This window comes from Mixophyes fleayi, chromosome 2 (genome assembly GCF_038048845.1).
Source record: "Mixophyes fleayi isolate aMixFle1 chromosome 2, aMixFle1.hap1, whole genome shotgun sequence".
NCBI classification, from domain to species: domain Eukaryota; kingdom Metazoa; phylum Chordata; class Amphibia; order Anura; family Limnodynastidae; genus Mixophyes; species Mixophyes fleayi.
The window spans coordinates 352,294,446-352,315,912 of NC_134403.1; the positions used below are offsets into that span (position 1 = coordinate 352,294,446).

Consider the following 21,467-nt stretch of genomic DNA (forward strand, 5'->3'; position numbering starts at 1 on the left):
AATTTGCGTCATGACGTCACAGGGGGCGCGTCCGAAATGACGCGATTTTGGCCGCCCCGCCCCCTCACGCCCCCCTCCACTGGCTGGCTCCCGGAAGGGAGCTGAAGAAAGTAGGTAAGTATGCACTATATATATATATAGAGAGAGAGAGAGAGTTTAAAGTCAGTTTGAAACTTAAGTCCTTCTTATCTCTCTCTCTCTCTGAACATATACTCAAGTAGGAGGGTCAAGTACACAAACATATAGATGTAAAATATATTCTTAACACCTATCGGGTCAGTGAGCAGAGGAGCATGTAGATAGATCTACAGTAACGATAATAGCGCATTAATGCATCATTTTCAATTTACAGACTGGAGGATTTCTACATAGTTATAATCCGGTTCCAGTGATACCCAAGGGGTTTTGTTTGTTTTTTAAGATTGATCACATAAATTATATTTATGTAGATGCTAATGAGATCATATTAAAAAATATATGATGTAATATGGATGAAGTGTATGGGTATTATCAGGGAGCCAGAGAGTGATATAAACTGTATAGAGGGATATTTGCACCCATGGGCAATTAGTTGAACAGTCTTGTTCAATCTCTAAAGTTGAAAGTCAGATTATTGACCTGGGCTTCACTTGGTCAGAAGAATTGTCAGTTAAAAATGAAGAGCCTGATTCATTAGTGATCTTATCTGCCGTTTTTTGCTTATCTTAAGCAAATCCACTCTGTGCATGCTCAGAAAAGGGAGATAAGAAGCAAAATCCACTGCGTAAGTGAAGAATTTCTTAAATTAAGATGAAAATCCATCTTAACTTCACTCTTATCTACCCGTTTCTTCTTAAAATAAGCATCTTAACTTTTGCACAAGATAATATCACTAATGAATTAGGCTCGAAATGTTTATATTTTCACTTACATGGAATGTTATTTGTCTGCTAAACCTTAGTCACTGAGAAATCAGTTTATGTTTTGATGATTTCTGCTAACTCACACTAACCAGGGCAAGCTTTTGTTTACAACGTATTCAATTCCTGTGATTAAGAAAACATTTAGAAACAGTAACATGTGTGACTAATGTGCCTTTACTACCACTTTATATAATTTAAATAAACCCGTCCAACAAACCTAATTGTCTTTTTAGCACTTCAGTGCGAAAGTAGAGGTGTGTAATATGAACTAGAATGTCCTCTACACAACTCTTCCCATAGGCCAGTCCGAACTTCTGTGTCCCTACAAATGCTACCACCTTGGCTGGCAAATCTATGCGGTTTCCCACAAAAGTAAGTGCTCTTGCGCAAAAGTAGGTCTGTGACATCACAAAAGAGTATTTGTACTGTGATTTTTTTTTTGCGAATGACCTTTAGTGTATACAGTCATGCTTGTCGGCTTTCACAAGCGGAAGTAAAGCTACAAACATCACTTTGCCGTATCTTCAGTTAAACAAAGTTTCATTAACATTTTTGTGGTTTCCAAACAATCCTTTTGACATCAATAAAAGTTAGGCTATTTGGAGCCATACATAAAACTTAAGTGCCCATACAAAATACGCTTGTAAAAATGGATAGTTAACCCCTATCCTAAGGTTGTCTTGAATAATCTGAATAGTTCAACCTTTGCAAGGTCTACATTCAACATCTGTCTGGCTGAAAAACTTGCAACAACCAAGCGCACGTCAGACAATACAGAGGAGAAAGACAAAGCAGTCTCATGTTAGTAACAGCTCTAAACTTGTTATTATCACTAGATTAAAATTGCCTAAAGGTTATTTTCATCCAGGGGAGGGACACAGAGTCCCATAGTAAAAATTTAGGGGAGGGTCTGATGGAGCAGTTCCACTGCCTGGCCCCAGAGTGGGGCCACTTCGGAATACACACAGGTCTTGGACATACAGAGTGAGACCCCAGACCCACACATGGTCAGAAGAGGGCCTCACCTCCGGGCCCCCGAATTGGTCACACCCCCTGCAGTGGTAATTGTTCTGTCACTAGTTTGACTCCTTAACCACTGGCATAAAAATACATGTCTTTACTAATGTCTCATAATGCCAGTTAAAGCATGTAAAAATGTATGGGAATGGAAACCATTGGGGCTGTTCGCAATGGCGAACGTATGAGGATCAATAAATGACTTCCATCAACCCCCTCTCAAGGGTAAGCATTTTGTTACAATAGCATGACCAACGGGATCGCGTTTGAAATGCTGTGTCACTGGCCTTTAACACAGACCAAGAGATTGGAAAAATAGGTTTTCACCATGGAAAAATGCCCAATTTAGATCTAATTACTTCTAGACCCGTTAACATTTGGCTCAAATTTGCATGTTCACATTCAGCAGACATATGCAATTTATTTGACATGAGTAATAATTCACTAAAGAGTTGTTTTTTAAGGTGTGTTTTGCCAATGTTATAATTCATCTATATGAGTTCCCTGTTCTGTCTGCCTGTCAGTGTGCACAGAAAAACAGACCACACCCACTCATGCAGCAACAGTAAAATCTATACCAGAAGGCATAATGAATCTATATACGAGGTCTGCCTCATATAACTAACTTGTTTATATATAAATAAGGTAAATACATACGTGTACAAAAACACCGGTATATTATCAGTGCACACATACATAAATGATAAGTGAATGTGAGATACGGAAAATATGCAAATGAGTGCATTGAATGATGGGTAATATACACTATTTTAATAAAATATACTAATACTGTAAACCTATAAATTTATATTTGGCTTATATCACAATATCAGTCTAATTTACTTCTATTGTTGTAAATCTATACCAAATAGAAAAAGTATATCTTAATAAATTCCAATTTCACTACAAATATAATTATCTCGTTGGGAAGAAAAATCATCTATATTATTTATAATAAAAATATATATGCTGGCCCCTATTTTACATTAATAATATACTGATTTGTAGTAGTTTAAATTAGTTAGCTACATAGGATATAGAATTGGAGGTTGCAAATGGTACACACAGGTAATATAACTTTTCCTTTTACTATTCCATGGAAAGTGCACGGCTTGTGATTACAAGAGGATGAACCTTTATCACTGTTCATCTGTGTTTGACAAATAATACAAATATAATGCCATATGTCTGTCAAAGTAACCTGGGATATGGACCTATTTGAGATTCCAGCACTAGACCCCAGTACCCGCTACATCCAATGGAGACAAGAATTGTGACCAAATTGGCTACGCCCTTTGCTCACCCAGGCATGCCCCCATTTATGGAAGCCAGACCCCAAATTGCATAGGCGTTACCCCCATTAGCTTGCAGAAATCCACTAGTGGGGGCTATGGAACTGAAAATATGTTTTCTGGTTGTGTGTGTGATAAATCTATTTTCACTATACTATTAAATGCCTGGCTGACTTATATGAAATATATCCACACAGTAAAATCTATGTAGGTCACCAGCAAAGCAGGCGATTAAAGATCATCATTGTCATTTATATAGCGCCACTAATTCCGTCGCGCTGTACAGAGAATATCTGTTAGAGCTTACAATCTAAATTGCAGCCGATGACAGTGTGTGTTCTCATTGGTCAACTACACCTATAGGTGAAGAGGGGCGTCCATAGTCACCACGTGGGTGGCAAAACTAGACAAAGATCTGGTTGCTCTCAAACTGAATAGTCGTATCCTTCCTTAATCGGGCAGCTTTAGACTGAGTTAGACAGAGGTAATCAAATATTCAGGGATCGGAGCTTGTATCACATCTAGATGTGCAACAGACTCTTAACACAACTCTAGATAACCTTTAACTCCTTCTAGTTTTGAGACCAAGTACATGCTGTACTAGGAGACCAAATAGATTGAATGTAATCCCTGGTTTTATTGGAATGGTGTCAGGGGGAAATTATTTAAACTTGGCATGTTTTTGTGGGTGCAGTTTACATTTGTGGTATAAGATATCAAGAAAAGAGTTAATCTTTACATGTAAGATTTTACAGTATTTCTTCACTAGATCTACTGATGAAAAGATTGACTCAGTCACAATTACACTTCTGAAATGATAAGAGATCACAAGAGGAACATTTCATCTCTCTGTACAATTATATTCAAGGTGAATAGCAGTAAACAGCAACGTAAATGGGTATTATGCTATAAAGGTAGACAAGAGTATTACATAGTCAAAAGATATGAATAAAACACTTTAAATGTGTTAGTTACTCAAAGGTCAGACTATTTATCTTATGTTAAGTACTTTTCAATAAAACAATTTGGGAGATATTTCTAAGACCTAAAAGGACACCGGAATTGTAACAACTTGAGCGTTTAGAGATCACATCCAAATAATATCAGTTACAAAAATATGTTTTACACACTCATTAAAGGAACGACCAAGTGTCCATTTTTATTACATTGTGTTTTATTATTAAATATAGCAATCTTCTTTTCATTAGAAAAATTACATATTTTCTATTTTTTGTTTTGATGCTTCTCCTTTCTTATATTCGTTTTAAGAGTTAGGATTCCAATTCCGCATTTCCTGCATGAATAAGTATCTTCAGTAATTGAAGTGGGTGGATATAGTAACCTGTCTATTCTGTGTGGCGGAGTGAGGACATGACTGCATGTGACTGAAGTAGTTAACATGTGGGAAGGTGAATGGAGGTAAGCAGGAAGCCACAGACTGAGGGGTAGATTTACCCAAGCTCTTTTAAAGTAAAAGTGGAGGTGTCGACAGTAGCAACCAATCAGATTCTAGCTATCAATTACCCAGTACATTCTAGAATGTACAATAGAACGAGCAGGTTCCCCACCAGCACAGAGTAGTGATGTGAAGCTACGGTCACAGTGATTTGGGAGAACTGTGGTGTCAAACGCATCTCTCTATAAACTGAAGTTTACATATCGACCTTGTTAATATTTATTTAGTCTGACGTTGCCACAGTGGCTACCATCTAGGAGAGCTGCAACCTGTAACTAAAAGATATAAACTCTACATACTACAGAGGAGAAGCAACATAACAAAGTACTGAATCAAACAGAACGATGTACGTTTTTTTAATAAAATGCATTACGATTTTAAATTATAGTCAGTTTTACATAGTACATGTCACTTAAATGACATTTCCCAGACGGTTCTAATCCTGGGAGGCGTTTGCATATTTTCTGTAGGGAGTGGCTAAAAACAGTTTAGGAATTAGACAATGCAAACTTCTCTTTGAACAGTACTGTCTTAAGAACTTTTTCTAAGTGTAGTTTATATCAACTGAACTTAGTTTGACCTGAATTTCATAAGACTACATAAGTACATTTTGTTCAGCAGTGTGTGTAGACCATTGCCTGTCGTTAAAAAATAAAATAGCTCGTTTTTATACTTTCTTTGAAAGGCAAACCAAGCTGGTGTCAGAATATAGTTCTATAAAGAGAATATATATATTATGTACAGTATATGTATATATACATTTATTTTATATTGAAAGCTTTCTGTAAAACATAAAAAAGCAACCAGCGCTGCACATTATGTAAACTCACAAAGTATACTATAAACACACAAGAAGCATAAATAATAATATATATAAAAAAAAAACATATGTAGGATGACGAGAGGAAAACGTTAAATACAGAACAAATTGTACAATAGGTATTTTTTTGTTTTTAAATAAAAAAAATAAATAAAGTCATTACACATGTAATTTCACATACCAGTTGTACAAAACAATAAATTATTTTTTTCATTTTTTTTTTTTTTTCAGTGCGCATTTGCAATTACAGGAGTATTACAGCCCAACAATTGTTAGAGGTGAGCAAAATGTTCAACACTGTCCTGTGAAATATTCACCTTGTTCCAGATTTACCTGCATAATTTTGGCACAATTTCGCCGATGGAACTTAAACCTTAAGGGGCATATTCAATTGTTGGCATTACCTGTAAAAGTAACGTGGCGTGCGCACTATTACCATCATTATGGTAATAGTGCGCGTCATTACCGTTATTACAGTACCTTTCAGGATTTCAGCTCGCAGCTCTAGGAGCTGCGAGCTGAAATCCGGCTTAGAATTACCGTAATAACGGTAATATTTTTAAGGCCGCAAGAAACACCAACAATTGAATATGCCACTATTAGGGGCATATTTAATTGTTAGTTTTCCGCGCCGCAGAAAAACTAGTACAGTTAATACGGTAATAAGTAGCTGGATTTCAGCTCGCGGCTCAGGGAGCTGCGAGCTGAAATCCAGCGAAAAAAATTACCGTATTAACTATTTTTACACTCACCACTATTACCGTAGTAACGGTAATAGTGCAACAAGCGCGAGATTTTCGGCGTTTCCGCCAACAATTGAATATGCCCCTAAGTATTCAGTCCACACAGCGGAGCATCGTCCCAACTCTACTCATTTCCGCCATATGCGAACTTACAAATACATTACGGAATGGCATTCTGCAGCATTGGCGAGGCAAACGCCGAACTCAAAGATTTTATCGCCAGAACCTGCAAAATATGGGCATGCGCCGCCGCAGAATTAACATTCCGCAAAATGTCATCCCAACTTTGTTCATCTCTAGCAAAAAATGAGGTTTAAATATCTTCACACAAAGCTAAATTGCCTTTCACCTCTCTGTTCGATGTGCAAACTTTGCAATCTTCTGATATTTGTGTAGAAAGGCATTCAAATCCGTGCTGCAGAAAAACAGCTATTGTGTTCTGCTTACACCTCGCTACTGTCAAAATGTTGATTAAGCGGGGAAATAGGTGCTTGGAGTGTTAAAAAAAAAATGCTGTTTCATGGATAATTCCAAATACACACAGCAAAAAGAATTGTGGCAGAAAAAGATACACATTAGACAGCGCGAGTAAAGCCTAATTTATAATTTGGCCATATGTCTCCTTTATTATCTGTTTAAATATTTTTTGTCCATTTATTTAAATAAAGTTAATTCCGCATAGAGACTGATGAAAACGGCATTGACATTTGCTATTTCAGAGGTCGAGCTGTTTTCTTTTCTATTTTTTTTCCCACTTAACTTACTATGATGCGGCATCCTTGCTTTAAGTCTTTGGTAACTGAACACCTCCAAGTCACTGAACAATGTCCTTGTCACTGAGACAAATGATACTGGAGAGGACACTTTATATAGCGTTTGCCAACATTCACAAATTCCATGTATTGATTTTTTTTCAGTGTTACTATGCACAGAATATCAGTCTTCTTCTAGAATTGTTAATGCGTCTAAATGCGCAATCAATACAGTTCAGATCAGGAAGGTTTTTTTTCCCCCCAAGTTTACAAAAGTTTAGTTGTTGTGGATGATGGTTTAAAACAAGTTATTTCTTTTTTATTTACTTATTTTTAGATCTTGTTAATCTCAGATAATCAATATATTGATTATCTGAGGATATGTATGTTTTATACATAACCCATTCAGCGTCAGATTTTGATATAGTGTCATTAGGTTCGATACATTAAACTGTGTCGCAGATTTTAGTTTTATTACAGAAGCTCCTACATAGCAAAATAGTTAGGGGACTTTAGTGAAAATAAACTATCGTTTAAATATGCGTCATATTTAAATGATTTGGATTTACTCCAAAGTAGGCACAATTAGTGCCAACGGGCATGTACGTAGTGAGCGGAGCTATCAGTAAGAGAACATATTGGTAATGCTAGATTCACAGTAGTAAACAGAATGCATGATTTAAAGACAGCAAAAAAATCTATTTAAATGGATGGAGCACATGTGATTATAAATTCAGCCCCGTTCTTCTCTATATGAACACAAATTACACTGATCGATTTAAATGCTGGAATATGGAATCCAACAAAGGTTAATATTATAATATTCTATTGTACAACACAATTTTGTTATACAATTTATTTCTATATACTTCTCCAAGTAATCAATAGCACCTCTTGATAATTGTAAGATCAGTACTTGGAGATATACAGTATACGCTATGCTGAAACTCCTATTTTCCCTGGAGAGTTTAATTATCATGATTGTTCTGCCTTTTAATATAGAATAGACTAATGGACCATTGAACACAACCAACAACACTTATTCATGGTAATCTGCGAAATCTTAGGACCGTTTTTCCATACAAACGTAACATTGCTTATTCATACCACCTACGCTATTTGAGCACAGAGGTCCTCAAGATAAAAGCATTGCATGGCTTTCTTATTTTGCCATGTTTACACAGAAAAATAACCTTTTCAAATAAAAAAAACAAAAAACCTTTGTCCAGCTAAATAGAATGTCAGAAACATTAGCACTTTTTGACTACTTTGTTTTGGAATTGAAATGCCAATGCCCTTTAAATTTGTAGTATCGACCGTAACAGATATCTGTACCTTACATTTTGGTAGGTTGTTATAATTTGTAAACAAACGTCTTTGAAAGATCACACTTTCTAAAATGAAAATCTGCTGTCACACAAATGTTGATTTGTCTACAAAAACAAAACGAAACAAAAAAAACAAAAAAGAGGACTGATGAACAACAGCAAGCTCTTCTGTCCAGTAAGTATCCACAGCTGTTTCAGAAACAAATGATAGTTAAAGCAGCTGCAGATCTACTTTGGTCAAATCACTAAGTGCTTAAGAAGCAAGTGATGTATAAAGTGACACACAAAATGACACATATGTACAAAACACCACAAACATAACCTACTACATGCCGTCCACAAGTATAAGTTAGCAGATGTTCCTCAAGGCTTTCTTCTCTAGAGGTAGGTGATGCAAAGGAGACATTAACGAACACTGCATCTATCTCATCACCTACAGGACGTGGTTCCTTAAGATATTCCTTGTGACGTTCAAGGTATGTCGATGAGTCCAGGTATCGTTTTAAAGAATGTCTCCATTTGAGGCCCAAATGCTGTACAGCCCTTAAGTTGTCTTGGTACAGCTCAAACAAAGCTTTAGCCAACACCTGTCCTGCTAGACCTAATTTAACACAGCAGCAAGTACTGTGTCATTTAAGACAATCTTTATTCTTTGGCTAACACTTTTTGAGTAAGCATTGCTTAAATGCTGATGGTCTTTGAGAAAGTAGACATCCTTTAGCTAGCTTCCCTAGTCCATCTTGGCACTGGACAGTTCTGGTATGCCAACCAGTGTCACATGTTCTAGAACAAGACAGCCATGGACCAGTCACCCATTCTGGCTCGGAACTTAGCAGAACAATGTTATTGTTGATGCTGTTTGTGGTAGAACTTTGCTTTCCTGGTACAAAGAAACTGTAACGCACATCAATCGGTTTACTAAAATCCGTTGCAAGAATCTGTACGATTAACACTTCCTTGGTGGTTGAATGTCCCATACTGTGAAGGGAATCATCGGCATGGCTCCAGCCACTGTAGTTCATGGCAAATCCATTCATTTCTACGATGGTTTCAGAAGTGGATATCATATACTTTCCATTAATGATGTATTCCCCGGTCTTCTTTTTTAACGCCAAGTAAGCTGTAAACTTAGTCTGATCTTTGGCCTTGTATTGTCTCACTTTTATATGAGAAGCTCCTTCGGGAATCTTGACAATATCCGTGTAGCCTTTACTATAAAACAAGCAAGAGTAAAGAATATATGTTACTTATAGTCCACAAAAAATAATACAAGTAACACAACAGTTAGCCAAAATGTGAATACAGTCTAGTAAATATTGTAACTTTCTCATTGTATACTAAAATATTTGCTAAAATTGAAGTACCTAAACTTACATAAAATATGTAACTATGAATCTATTAAACTTCTGTTTTCTTAAAGTAGACCTGACTCCTTCAAACAAAGGACATCATTTACAAAGTGCAAACATTGCCCTGGGTTTTTTTCACCAGTGCACCTAGATGGATCCAGGGCACATCAAAGGAGTCACCTCTGGAAATCAGAAGCACACCTAGGTTTGTGGGGAGGTGGGAAAGTCTGAAGAGGAGCACTGCACAAAGTGTTAACATCATATCAAAGTCCAACCTCCTACCCAGAGTTGGAACTAGTGAGCTGTTGGCCCCGGTGCAGGTAGGAGGGAACCAGGGCCCCCGACTCTCTGCATCTGCCATGCAGCGGGCCTTATTAACTCCATGGCTGCACCAATGGTAGTTCCAAGACTGCTCCTACCCCTCCTAAACTTCTGCTCAACATAAATTAATCATGAACATAAAGGGACACCGGTACTGCCTTTATTACATATAGAGCTTGTATATGTTTAAAGTTTGTTTTTTGTTTTCTACATTGGAAATGAAGTACCCATAAATGTGCTTCTATGACAAAATGGAACTGGAGGGTCCAAAATATTTCCCTTTAAAAGCATATGATGAGCCCCAATCTCTGTTAACTGAGAGCTTGTAGGTACAAAATTCAAATGTTGCAATGGAAACGGCGATGCACCCTTCCTCAAAGCTAGGTATGCCTCTGAAATTGCCCCCCTATACAGGGGCAAACGCAGGATTTGCATAGGTGGGGTTTCCACACCACGCCGCCAATGGGCGTGACCAACATGCATGTCGGCGTAGCTATAATTTTAGAGAGTACTTGGCTGCTCTCCAACTCTCCCTATCCCCATAATATACATGGGCAATGCTGCGTGCACTACTGTTAGGTGCACGCACCTCTCTCTTTTCAAGCAGAGGCATGTGAAGCGGCGGCAGGGTCCAGCCACCTCAATTCCACAGTGCCCCAGGCTTGGAGGGGGGTTTTTAGGCACTAGGAATCCCCCCTCAGTTTGCCTATGCTATATCCCTTTATTCCGGTCAGTAACCTGACTCCTCCACAAAACTAAGTACACACTTAATACTAGCAAGAATCACCCTCACTCAGCCCTCTCCTATCACCTAGTGGCATTAAGCACACCATAGGGGCAAGGCAGTTTCCTCCTGGCAGCACTGTTCTGTTTAGTGCTCCTGTATTTCCCTTTCTCAGCTGGTGTTTCCTATTTTGGCACTCACGTAGACGTAATCTTGCCATAATATTGGAGTAAATAGTTTATCAGCTTGTCAGTAACAAAAGGCATCAAAGGCAAATCGACGGGGGGTTTCCTAGTGCCTGGAAACCCCCCTCCAAGCCTGGGGCACTGTGGAATTGAGGTGGCTGGTCCCTGCCCCTGCTTCACACGGCTCTGCTTAAAAAGGGAGAGCTACGTGCACTTAACAGTACTCCACGCAGCATTGCCCATGTATATTATGGGGATAGGAAGAGTTGGAGAGCAGCCAAGCACTGTCTAAAATTACAGCCCTGCCCCCATGCATGCTGGTCACACCCAGTGGTGGCGTGGTGTGGAAACCCTCCACTACAAATCCTGCTTTTGGCCCTGGGCATCATAATCTTAACAATGGCAGAGAAATGAGTAGCTCCCCTTGAAGTAAGTTCCAGTCCATACATTTAAACTTGTTCGCATTCTGGTCCTAACCTCATCCTAATATTTGTGGGGGTGAGTTTAGGATCGGGATGGCGTTTAAAGAGGCTGCACACCTTTGCTTCACCCCTGCTACCTTGGTACACCTTGGGGACCCTCTACAATAACCAGACTGCAGATGCTCACTGCCAGCATTACCCTCCAAGAGCGTAAAGGGCTGTTAGTGAGAAGAATTCTGGAGATTTAAATGACTACTCACTATGTAAGGAGTAAACATGGCTCCTGAATAGACTGCAGCTGCAGCTGGTCAATTCAAGATCCATTATTACAACCCATTCTAACTGTTCTTAAACAACTAGAACTGGTTGGATCCCAAAATGCTGAAAAGAGGATAACATGGACCGAAGGCTGTAGGCATTATTAAATGTCTTTTGTGTATTGCAATATATGAAAGAAGGTTGAAAATAAAAACATACACAAACATAATTACCATCTACCATCACCACAACTATGACATGAACACAATATATCACGCAGAGAAAACAATCATATTTTCTCCCCTGGAGTCTTTACAAAAAAATGATTCTATGATTTCCCGTCCTTACCAACATTAACTTCCTGTGGTGAATACTGCTGCTTACCTCACTTCCAACATAACTAGAAAATGTGCTTGTCTATGAGATATTCTGCTGTCACTTGCAGAGTATCACTTTCTCCACGACTGGCGCTGAGAGCTACAAAACGGTAACAGAGTTCACAGTGCAATTCATGTCGATGCTTTTAGCATATAGGACATACTGTACAATTGGGCTCATCCGGATCTTACAGAGCGGCTGATTTAACTTATGAAAGCTTCTGGCATGAAAGGAATGCTTTTAGTGGTACACTTTGAATTTTATAGGAAAGACAAGTTCTAAATTATAGATCCAGTTCAATCCCATTTTAGATGTTTTAGGGTTTTTATCACATAAATCATTTCTTTAGTACTTGATTTAAAAACATGTTTTCTGCAGAATAACTTATGTCTGTGTAATTCACTGAACACTTGTCTAAACATAAGATGAAAATAAAGGCTGCTTATAAATAGGGTTTCATACCTCCCAGCATTTAAGAGTGCAAATTAGGGCAAAATCCCCTATCCGCCTACACCAGAGCCCCATCCAAACTCTGCCCTACTTACGCCAACCGCATCCACAAATTGCTCGAATCCACACCCACTTTCAAATAAACCACACCCCTTTCATGGTCCGCTAATAGGGACAGTCCTTCTAAAACTGTAAGTATTGTGCGCTGTGCTCTCATTTTAAATTGTATCTGCTACCAACATAAAAGTTAGGGAAGCCCTTTAAGGAGCTTAAACAATGTTCATGATATTGCTTGAATTTTTTATTAATTAGTGAGAAAATAAATTGATGCAGCCACTGCCCGCGCTACCATTAGGAAAACGGAGGTGGTTGTCTAGGGCACCAATGTTTAGGGGGGGCACCTAAATCATCAGATTCTTACATGTGAAGCTGGCAGCAGCTGGTCCTCCATGTCAGTTTTACATTGGGAGTGTGGCGCTGGGCTATGATGTCACAGTCGAGCGCCACACTCTAAGTCTGAGGAGTAGAGGATGCCCCCACCACCTTCCTAAGAAGCAGAGGGGTGGAGGGACAACACAAGTAGAGGGTGGGAGGCACCAATTCCGATGATGGGGGGGGGCACAAAAAGGGCCCCCCCCAGGGCTTTCCCATCCTTGGACGCAGCCATTTCATGGACTGAAAAAATATTGATAATCGTGCAGCCTATCAATTCATTTGGAACGCGTGACATCACTGAGGTTAAAAGTCAGCTGCTCACAATCTCGCTATGATTCCACAATCATGTATTTAATTTACACCCACATTTTTCCCGTCATTTAGAGCAGGATAGCTTAGATTACTTTCCCTTTAAAAACATTTGATTCAAATTTAAATGACATTTTATTCCTTTGCGTTTGTTTTACATTCAGCCCACATTTCTGGGAAAAATCTTATTATTCAAAGCATAAATGAGGAGTGAAAACCTGAATAGTCTTATCTCAAAATACACATGCAGAGCGCTCTTCTATTGGGAAATTACGTAACTGATAGATAAATCGTAGAGTGCCAAACATTGCATCTACTGACAAGGACAGCAATGGATAAATGCACCGTAGGCCTCTTCAAACATAATTTGAGCAGATCACCAATTTAATATTGAGGGCTTTTGAATAACATGAGCAGTGCTAATTCCAGAAACTACAGTCTGCTTCTATATGCGGGAAGCCTACTGACACCTTGATGCTCTTTCATACAGCAATTATTTGCAAAACTGTAATGATTTTTGTACCAGACATTTATTTTATTGAGTGACAGGAGGGTGCAATATGTTTGCCCCAAAGTGGCAACAACATAAATTATAAGAGGGCTGATATATATGAAAGATTAATTTATTGAAACAATCAACAATAATAATAAACAATAGATTCAATAGAACATATTGGCTCAGAGTATCCAAAAAATATCCAACTGCCAAATAAATAAGCAATATATAAAGAGTGTATCTGTTTCTTCCATGAGAATTTGGTTGAGAATCTAAGAGGCCCCCTTCAAGGATCTCCCCTTTTTTCACAGTCTATGTTCCCTCTAATTCAGACTATAAACAGTTAAATGCCAGTGTAATGCTGACTCAACTCGGAAGAACAAGTTGTACTTTTAACACTATCATTTCCACACTATCATGTTAACGCTGTAATTTCCAGAGGGAGCACTGCTCATTTACCAACCTGTTTTTTCAACAGTCAGTCCTGAAAGATTGATTGCAGGAGGAAGCAGAGTGACACCAATCTCCTGAGCTATCTCATGCAGAATGTCCTAGTACAACAGCTACCGAGTGTGAGTAGAGCAGGTACATAGGAAGGATACTTCCTGCAATCAATGAGCACAGTGTACGAAGAAGAAGTGGAAGGATGTAATCTTATGAGCAGCACAGTGGATAAGTGGTTGGCACTTCTGCCTCACAGCACTGGGGTCATGAGTTCAATTCCCGACCATGCCCTTATCTGTGAGGAGTTTGTATGTTCTCCCCGTGTTTGCGAGAGTTTCCTCCGGGTGCTCCGGTTTCCTCCCACAATCCAAAAACATACTGGTAGGTTAATTGGCTGCTATCAAACTGACCCTAATCTCTCTGTCTGTCTGTGTGTGTGTGTGAGTTAGGGAATTTAGACTGTAAGCCCCAATGGGGCAGGGACTGATGTGAGTGAGTTCTCTGTACAGCGCTGCTGAATTAGTGCCGCTATATAAATAAATGGTAATAATAATAATAATAATAATAATAAATAAGGGGTGGGGTAGCACTGAAATTGCATCCTCAAGTTTCAAAGAGGGAAAGGACACCCCTGAAAATAGAGATAAGCTAAACTCCAATGGGATGATCTGAAGAACAATTAGCGATGCTGTGACTCAAACCAGTATTCAGCCAATCATTTTTTCGGAACATATGACATCACTAATCATTGATATCACTAACTCCTAGAAAATGTATTGCCTGTTTCTTGCTAATATTGGTTTAGTTCAGGAAATGTCTACGGCCAATGGCTGCCTCCTGTATGTAGGTTAGTGGGCAGTGTCATGTAATGCCACAGTTTAGTTAATCCAGTCCCAGGTCAATATATCCAAGTACTTGCTGAGAATAATACAAGGTCTGGTTTACTGCAAATAACGAGAGGAGACGATTTAGACATTGCCTGCACAGTATCTGCGAGCACATTAGATATTTTGTTTCCCGCTGTAAGCCCACAGCTCCTAGGCTCCTAGTCTGGAAATAAAATATTTCTATCCTACGTCCCTCCGCAGCCAAACGTTTGAAGCAAGAACTATGTTTTAGGCACCGTGCCTTAAAAATAGCATTTCCCTTTCTCAACAGAGTAAAATATCTCTAATTACATTTCCACCAGCTCAAGGTTTTCCCAAAATAGTCTACATGAAAGCTGACCCGTAATGCGCAACTTCTGTTGTAGTTGAATGAAACTATAGCCTATTGCTAGGGAGAATATATAGCCCGTTAGATGGGCGGTAAAGCATTTGGACGTAGTTCATTGGGTGCAGGAGCTGAATATTTGCTTAGATCCACATTGATAAATGAAGATATATGAAATCCTGGGGCCTGATTCATTAAGGATCTTAACTTGAGAAATTTCTTATTTCAGTCTCCTGGACAAAACCATGTTACAATACAAGGGGTGCAAATTAGTATTCTGTTTTGCACATAAGTTAAATACTGCCTGTTTTTTCATGTAGCACACAAATATCAACTTTACATTTCAGTGTACAAATAAGCTATCAAGTATTTGTGTGCTACATGAAAAAACAGTCAGTATTTAACTTATGTGTAAAACAGAACACTAATTTGCACCCCTTGCATTGTAACATGGTTTTGTCCAGGAGACTGAAATAAGGATCCTCTTCATTTAAGATCCTTAATGAATCAGGCCCCTGGTTATTATTTAACTAAACAATGAGAGTCATTTACAAACATGCAAAATTGCGTAGCTGTAGCGCAAATGATGTTCTATGACATGTGTCTATTTTTGCATCAATGCACCTGATTTTCAGCAATGCTCATGGAATCTGCAAGCGATAACTGCAGTGTCTGTGGAGGTATGTTAATCATTAATAGCTGCATATAGGCGAGGATCCACATTTTACTGCCACATGCAACAACTAAATTTAATTTTCTAGAACAAGATATTTAAATTGGATGCAAAGGGAGGAGAGAGGATATTTACAGGGTAAATCTCTTGGCCACAAAGCATTTTTCCCCATAAAAGTTCTGCGTTTCAATGGAACGAATGTAATAAGCTCCTGATGTCCTCTCACTTCTATGGTTTATTTAAATCACAAATGAGGCACAACCAAGCAGTATTTTTGAAGAAAACAGAAACTTTGAAATTAATGAAAGGAGGGTGCACTTTGAAGTTGCATTTACACTTTCCACCCTACGCGTTTCCAGCCAGAACAGCAATCACACAAAGTAGGAGCTGTTTCAAATACCTGAATGTTGTCTTGGTTCTTGTTATGCATAAGACAGACAATTAGATACATCCTCGGGAAATGAATTGCTTGGCATACCCCCGTACTTTATAGTTTATAAATGATCTTTAATATAAATGAAATAACTCATGTGTGTCTCTTTAAGTAAATTGTTGTATACACGGTCTGTTCAATCCTTTAAGGAAAGCAGGCATTGCTTATGAAACAGGTACATTTCTTACCATTTAAGTTAAGGAGCTATATCTGTTCAGAAGATTATGAGCCTAAGTCATTAAGGAGAGCAAAGCATAAAAAAGGAATAACGTTTTAACCTGGGCAGAAAAATGTTGCATTGGAGGGGAGGTAAATTTAAAATGTGAGGACAGATTTATAGTTGGGATAGGACATGTCCTAGATCAAGTTTAAATTTCAGTGTAAAAATAAAGCTATCAAGTATTTGTGTGCTAGATGAAAAAATAAACAGGATTTAACTTATGTGCAAAATAATAAACTCATTAACACCCCTTGCATTGTAACATGGTTTTGTCCAGTATCACATGTACACCTTTTTTTGTCTTACTTTCCTTAATGACTCAAGCCCTATGTGATTAACTTGCAGTATCCAAATTCAGAAACATATTCTATACAGATTGGTGGATTCTCACAAGAGGCAAACACCAGTTATATCACAGCTAGCGTAACTGACAATGTTGCATCGCTTTTTTAGTTTTATATCAATATCACTTTAGACACTGTACAACAATAGCGGAAAATATTCAGTGCATAGTAAATGTCTAGGGGCCTATTTATTAATCTGTTTTTACAGCAAAATTCCCCTCAAAATGGCTGTTTCAGGGGACAGCCACACTTTAAAGTAAAGTTGAAATTCATTAAGAGGACATGGCAGCAGATATCATAGATATCTGCTGCTTTGCATTTGTCTTCAAACTCCAAAGCAGTCCCCATAGATAGGGACGGGCTGGGCCGGGGGGGGGGGGGGGCAGGGGGGCACATGTCCCCCAGTTCGGACATAAAAACATTATTTCGGGCCGCCACGTTTGTACTCGGTGGCTGGCCCCTCCCCCGGGACCAGCCACCTTCAATTGGCCGCGGATCCTAACGATCCGTTTCCCCTCCCACTTAGTATGCTCGCATGATGCACCATGTCTGAAGAAACTGACAGCGCGTGGGATTGAGCAAGGTAAGTGCCGGGGGAGGGGGGGGGGGGGTGTATTATATTAATATTGTGTATGTCAGTGTCAGTATGCTAAATTAATGTCTGTTTGAGAGGTGGGCCGGTATATGAATGTACTGTGTGTTTGTGGGGGCCAGTATATGTATGTATTGTGTGTGTAGGGAGGGGCGGCAGTATATGTATGTATTGTGTGTGTTTGTGGGGGCAGTATAGGTATGTATTGTGTGTGTTTGTGGGGGCAGTATATGAATGTATTGTGTGTGTTTGTGGGGGCAGTATATGAATGTATTGTGTGTGTTTGTGGGGCCAGTATATGTATGTATTGTGTGTGTTTGTGGGGGCAGTATATGAATGTCTTGTGTGTGTTTGTGGGGGCAGAATATGTATGTATTGTGTGTGTAGGGAGGGGCGGCAGTATATGTATGTATTGTGTGTGTTTGTGGGGGCAGTATATGAATGTATTGTGTGTGTTTGTGGGGGCAGTATATAATGTATTGTGTGTGTAGGGAGAGCGGCAGTATATCAATGTATTGTGTGTGTTTGTGGGGGCAGTATATGTATGTATTGTGTGTGTAGGGAGGGGCGGCAGTATATCAATGTATTGTGTGTAGGGAGGGGTGGCAGTATATGTATTTATTGTGTGTGTAGGGAGGGGCGGCAGTATATGTATGTATTGTGTGTTTGTGGGGGCAGTATATGAATGTATTGTGTGTGTTTGTGGGGGCAGTATATGAATGTATTGTGTGTGTTTGTGGGGGCTAGTAAATGAATGTTTTGTGTGTGTTTGTGGGGGCAGTATATGAATGTATTGTGTGTGTTTGTGGGGGCAGTATATGAATGTATTGTGTGTGTTTGTGGGGGCAGTATATGAATGTATTGTGTGTGTTTGTGGGGGCAGTATATGAATGTATTGTGTGTGCAGGGCCGGTGCTAGGGTCCATGGCGCCCTAGGCATTTTGAAAAAATCGCCCCCCCCCCCCCCCTGCAAAAACGGCGCCTTCCTCACCCCGTCTTTCCTTACCTCACCACCGCCGCCTCTCTGCTCCGTCTCCTCCCCTCCACTCACTAACACTAGTGAGCGGAGGGGAGGAGACGGAACAGAGAGGCGGCGGTGGTGAGCAATAGCCTCTTCCCCCCTCCCCCGTGCATCTGAATGCTGTGCGGCGGCCGTGACAGGTATGGTCAGCGGTCGCCACACAGTTTTAAAGTAATTTTCATTCTGGAGGGCGCCCTCCAGGCGCCCTCCAGAGCCCGGCGCCCTAGGCAAGTGCCTAACCTTGCCTAATGGGAGCGCCGGGCCTGTGTGTGTGTTTGTGGGGGCAGTATATGAATGTATCGTGTGTGTTTGTGGGGGCCAGTATATGAATGTATTGTGTGTTTGTGGGGGCCAGTATATGAATGTATTGTGTGTTTGTGGGGGCCAGTATATGTATGTATTGTGTGTGTTTGTGGGGGCAGTATATGTATGTATTGAGTGTGGGAAGGGTATATGTATAGTGTGCGTGAGGGAGGGGGTCTTAATATAATGTGGGAGGTAGGCTATCAATTTAATCGAGGAGTGCAGGTGGGGGCTAAGTATTGGGTGCTATTTTATTTGTGGGGTGATGGTGGGACAATTTAATTTAATAGTGGGTCCTATGAATTTAAGATGGAGTAATTGCACCTTTAAGTTAATGCTGGGGTGGTGAGCTATTAATTGATTGTGGGGCTGTTTGGGGAGAATGAGGTATATTTATTAAATGTGATTATGAATTATTTAATGCCTGGGATTATTGTGGGAAATGGTTATATTTGTTAGACGTAAATGATATTTAAAATAATGCTGGGGCTGTTTGAGGGGAGGGAAATAGGTTTATATATTAAATATGTTTGCTATCTAATGTCAGGGTTGGTTGGAGGGAAGGAGATCTATTTAGCAAATATGAATATTATTGTTTTAAATTGTTGTGGCTGGAGGGAGGCCTAATTATAAAACATGGGTGCTATTGATTTAACACTGGGACTTGTTGGAGTTTTCTAAATTTTATGTACCCATTTTTTTTTCCAAATAGGGCCTCCAATATTCCAGGATCCAGACAACCAGCAAATGAGTTAAAGTAACCATCAGCCACAAGGGGTGACAGTGACAAAAACAGGTAGGAGAGAGCAAGACAGTCTGCCAACTGTCCTAAATATGGTGAGATAGTTCCGAACTTGGGTCAGTGTTTCCCTTAGTTGGGAGGTATGTCCCGCTTCACTGTGTACTGCTCGTGAAGGCAGAACTGTGTGCACCTAACAGAAGTGCACACAGTATTGCCTGTGCATTTGTCTAAAATGATAACCATGCTACATCATAGGAAGTTACCCAGTCTAAAGGGCCCAGGCCCTCCAGAGCCTTAATTCAGCTCTGGGCCTGGGCATAATATATATATATATATATATATGGATTAGGCAACACTACAATAGCCTCTTTTTATATAGATAAATATATATTGCACCAAAAACCACCCTTTAAGGATGGGCCGCTGCTGTGTGCTTGCCCCCTGGGCTGAAATCTGCCAGCCCTCCCCTGCTCATAGATATCTATGGGGACTGCTATTTTGCACCATTTAACAAATTCCGAAAAATCAAAGATAATGGTGCTTCATATATAAACATAAACTATTCTTTGCATTCTCTTGTCCTTTTAAAGACATCCTTTAATGAGATCTTCAATATATAAAAATGGATTTGGTCACACCAGAATTTTCTACAAGACCAACTAGGTAAGTGCCTACAGCATGACCTATATATTTTTTTCTAGACATAACAGTTATAAATTTCAAAACCTAGTTGCACACAGCTCCCCATACAAGTATAAGTTATGGCAGAAAGATTTTGTGTATTTCTTTATTTTTTTGTGTGTGTTTTAAAGTATCAAGAGATGTGGAACTGCTTAGTAAGTTATACCAATTTATATTGCTTTATTGTGTAGAGTTCTGTAACATTTAAATGCCTCTTTCAAATGGAATGGATTGAAGTTCACAGCAATTTAAAGAAGTGAGTGTCGCTAGTAGTGCGTTCAGTAAAGGCCAATTTGCAGGCTAAGGAATTCACTTTCCATTCAGTTTTAAATTGTATTTTAACATTAGAAGCACTCAGTTCTCCATCAGAATCTGTATAAAGGCACCAGCATATTAAGCGTCTTTCATGGCCAAGTGAAGGGAGATGTTTGCAGGCTAAGGATCCCATATAAAAAAAGAGTATCTTACCAAGTTCATTTTAATATCTTCTGTTTAGCTCCACTGCTTTTAGAACTTAAAGTGAGCAAGACGGGTGAAACGCATCTAGATTAAAGCGAACCTTTGCAGATAAGAAGCAATGTCATGCGAAGAATCCTCAGCAATGTCTATTAGTAAAGTATGGAACTTCAAGAAAAGACTCTAAAAACCTTAAACATTTTTTTACAAGAAGTTCTAAAAAGATAACTTAGGCTCATTTGCTACTCTGAGTGTATATCAATCTTGGTGGGTTGAATACATTTATGCTGTTAGAACAAATGCAATGAGTCACTGAAGCACCAGATTACAGATAGACCCCCAGCTGATCATATTTACCTGCAAGCCTGATTCTAAGGTCAGTGCCAAATTATAGCAGAAATTCTCACCATTTGAGCTTGAGCAGTGTTAGAATTGAAAACAACCAAATTGGGGAAACTGCCCATATTTAGTTATCTTAACAGCCAATGGAAATATAAGAGTATAAAGATCACAAGCACCATCCACACAACAACTTTGTAATCTTATAGAATTGTTCTTCACCAATTGTCTCTCTTATAGACTAGTTGTCCAGCAATTGTGTCTCTTATAGACTAGTTCTCCAGCAATTGTCTCTCTTATAGACTAGTTCTCCAGCAATTGTGTCTCTTATAGACTAGTTCTCTAGCAATTGTCCTTCTTATAGACTAGT

General features: G+C 39.2%; 1 protein-coding gene and 1 long non-coding RNA gene across 2 annotated transcripts in view; both read right to left on the bottom strand.

Moving 5' to 3' along the window:
- The window catches only part of LOC142139484 (uncharacterized), a 507,294-nt gene that overhangs the window by 1,420 nt on the left and 484,407 nt on the right, over positions 1–21,467 (bottom strand). The window lies entirely within an intron of this gene.
- Positions 6,246–21,467, bottom strand: part of ADAMTS5 (ADAM metallopeptidase with thrombospondin type 1 motif 5) — a 73,751-nt gene continuing 58,529 nt past the window's right edge. Inside the window, exon 8 of the mRNA XM_075197129.1 lies at positions 6,246–9,522. Coding sequence (XP_075053230.1) covers positions 8,967–9,522 — 556 coding nt within the window. The 3' untranslated portion in view covers positions 6,246–8,966. The remainder of the gene's footprint in view (positions 9,523–21,467) is intronic.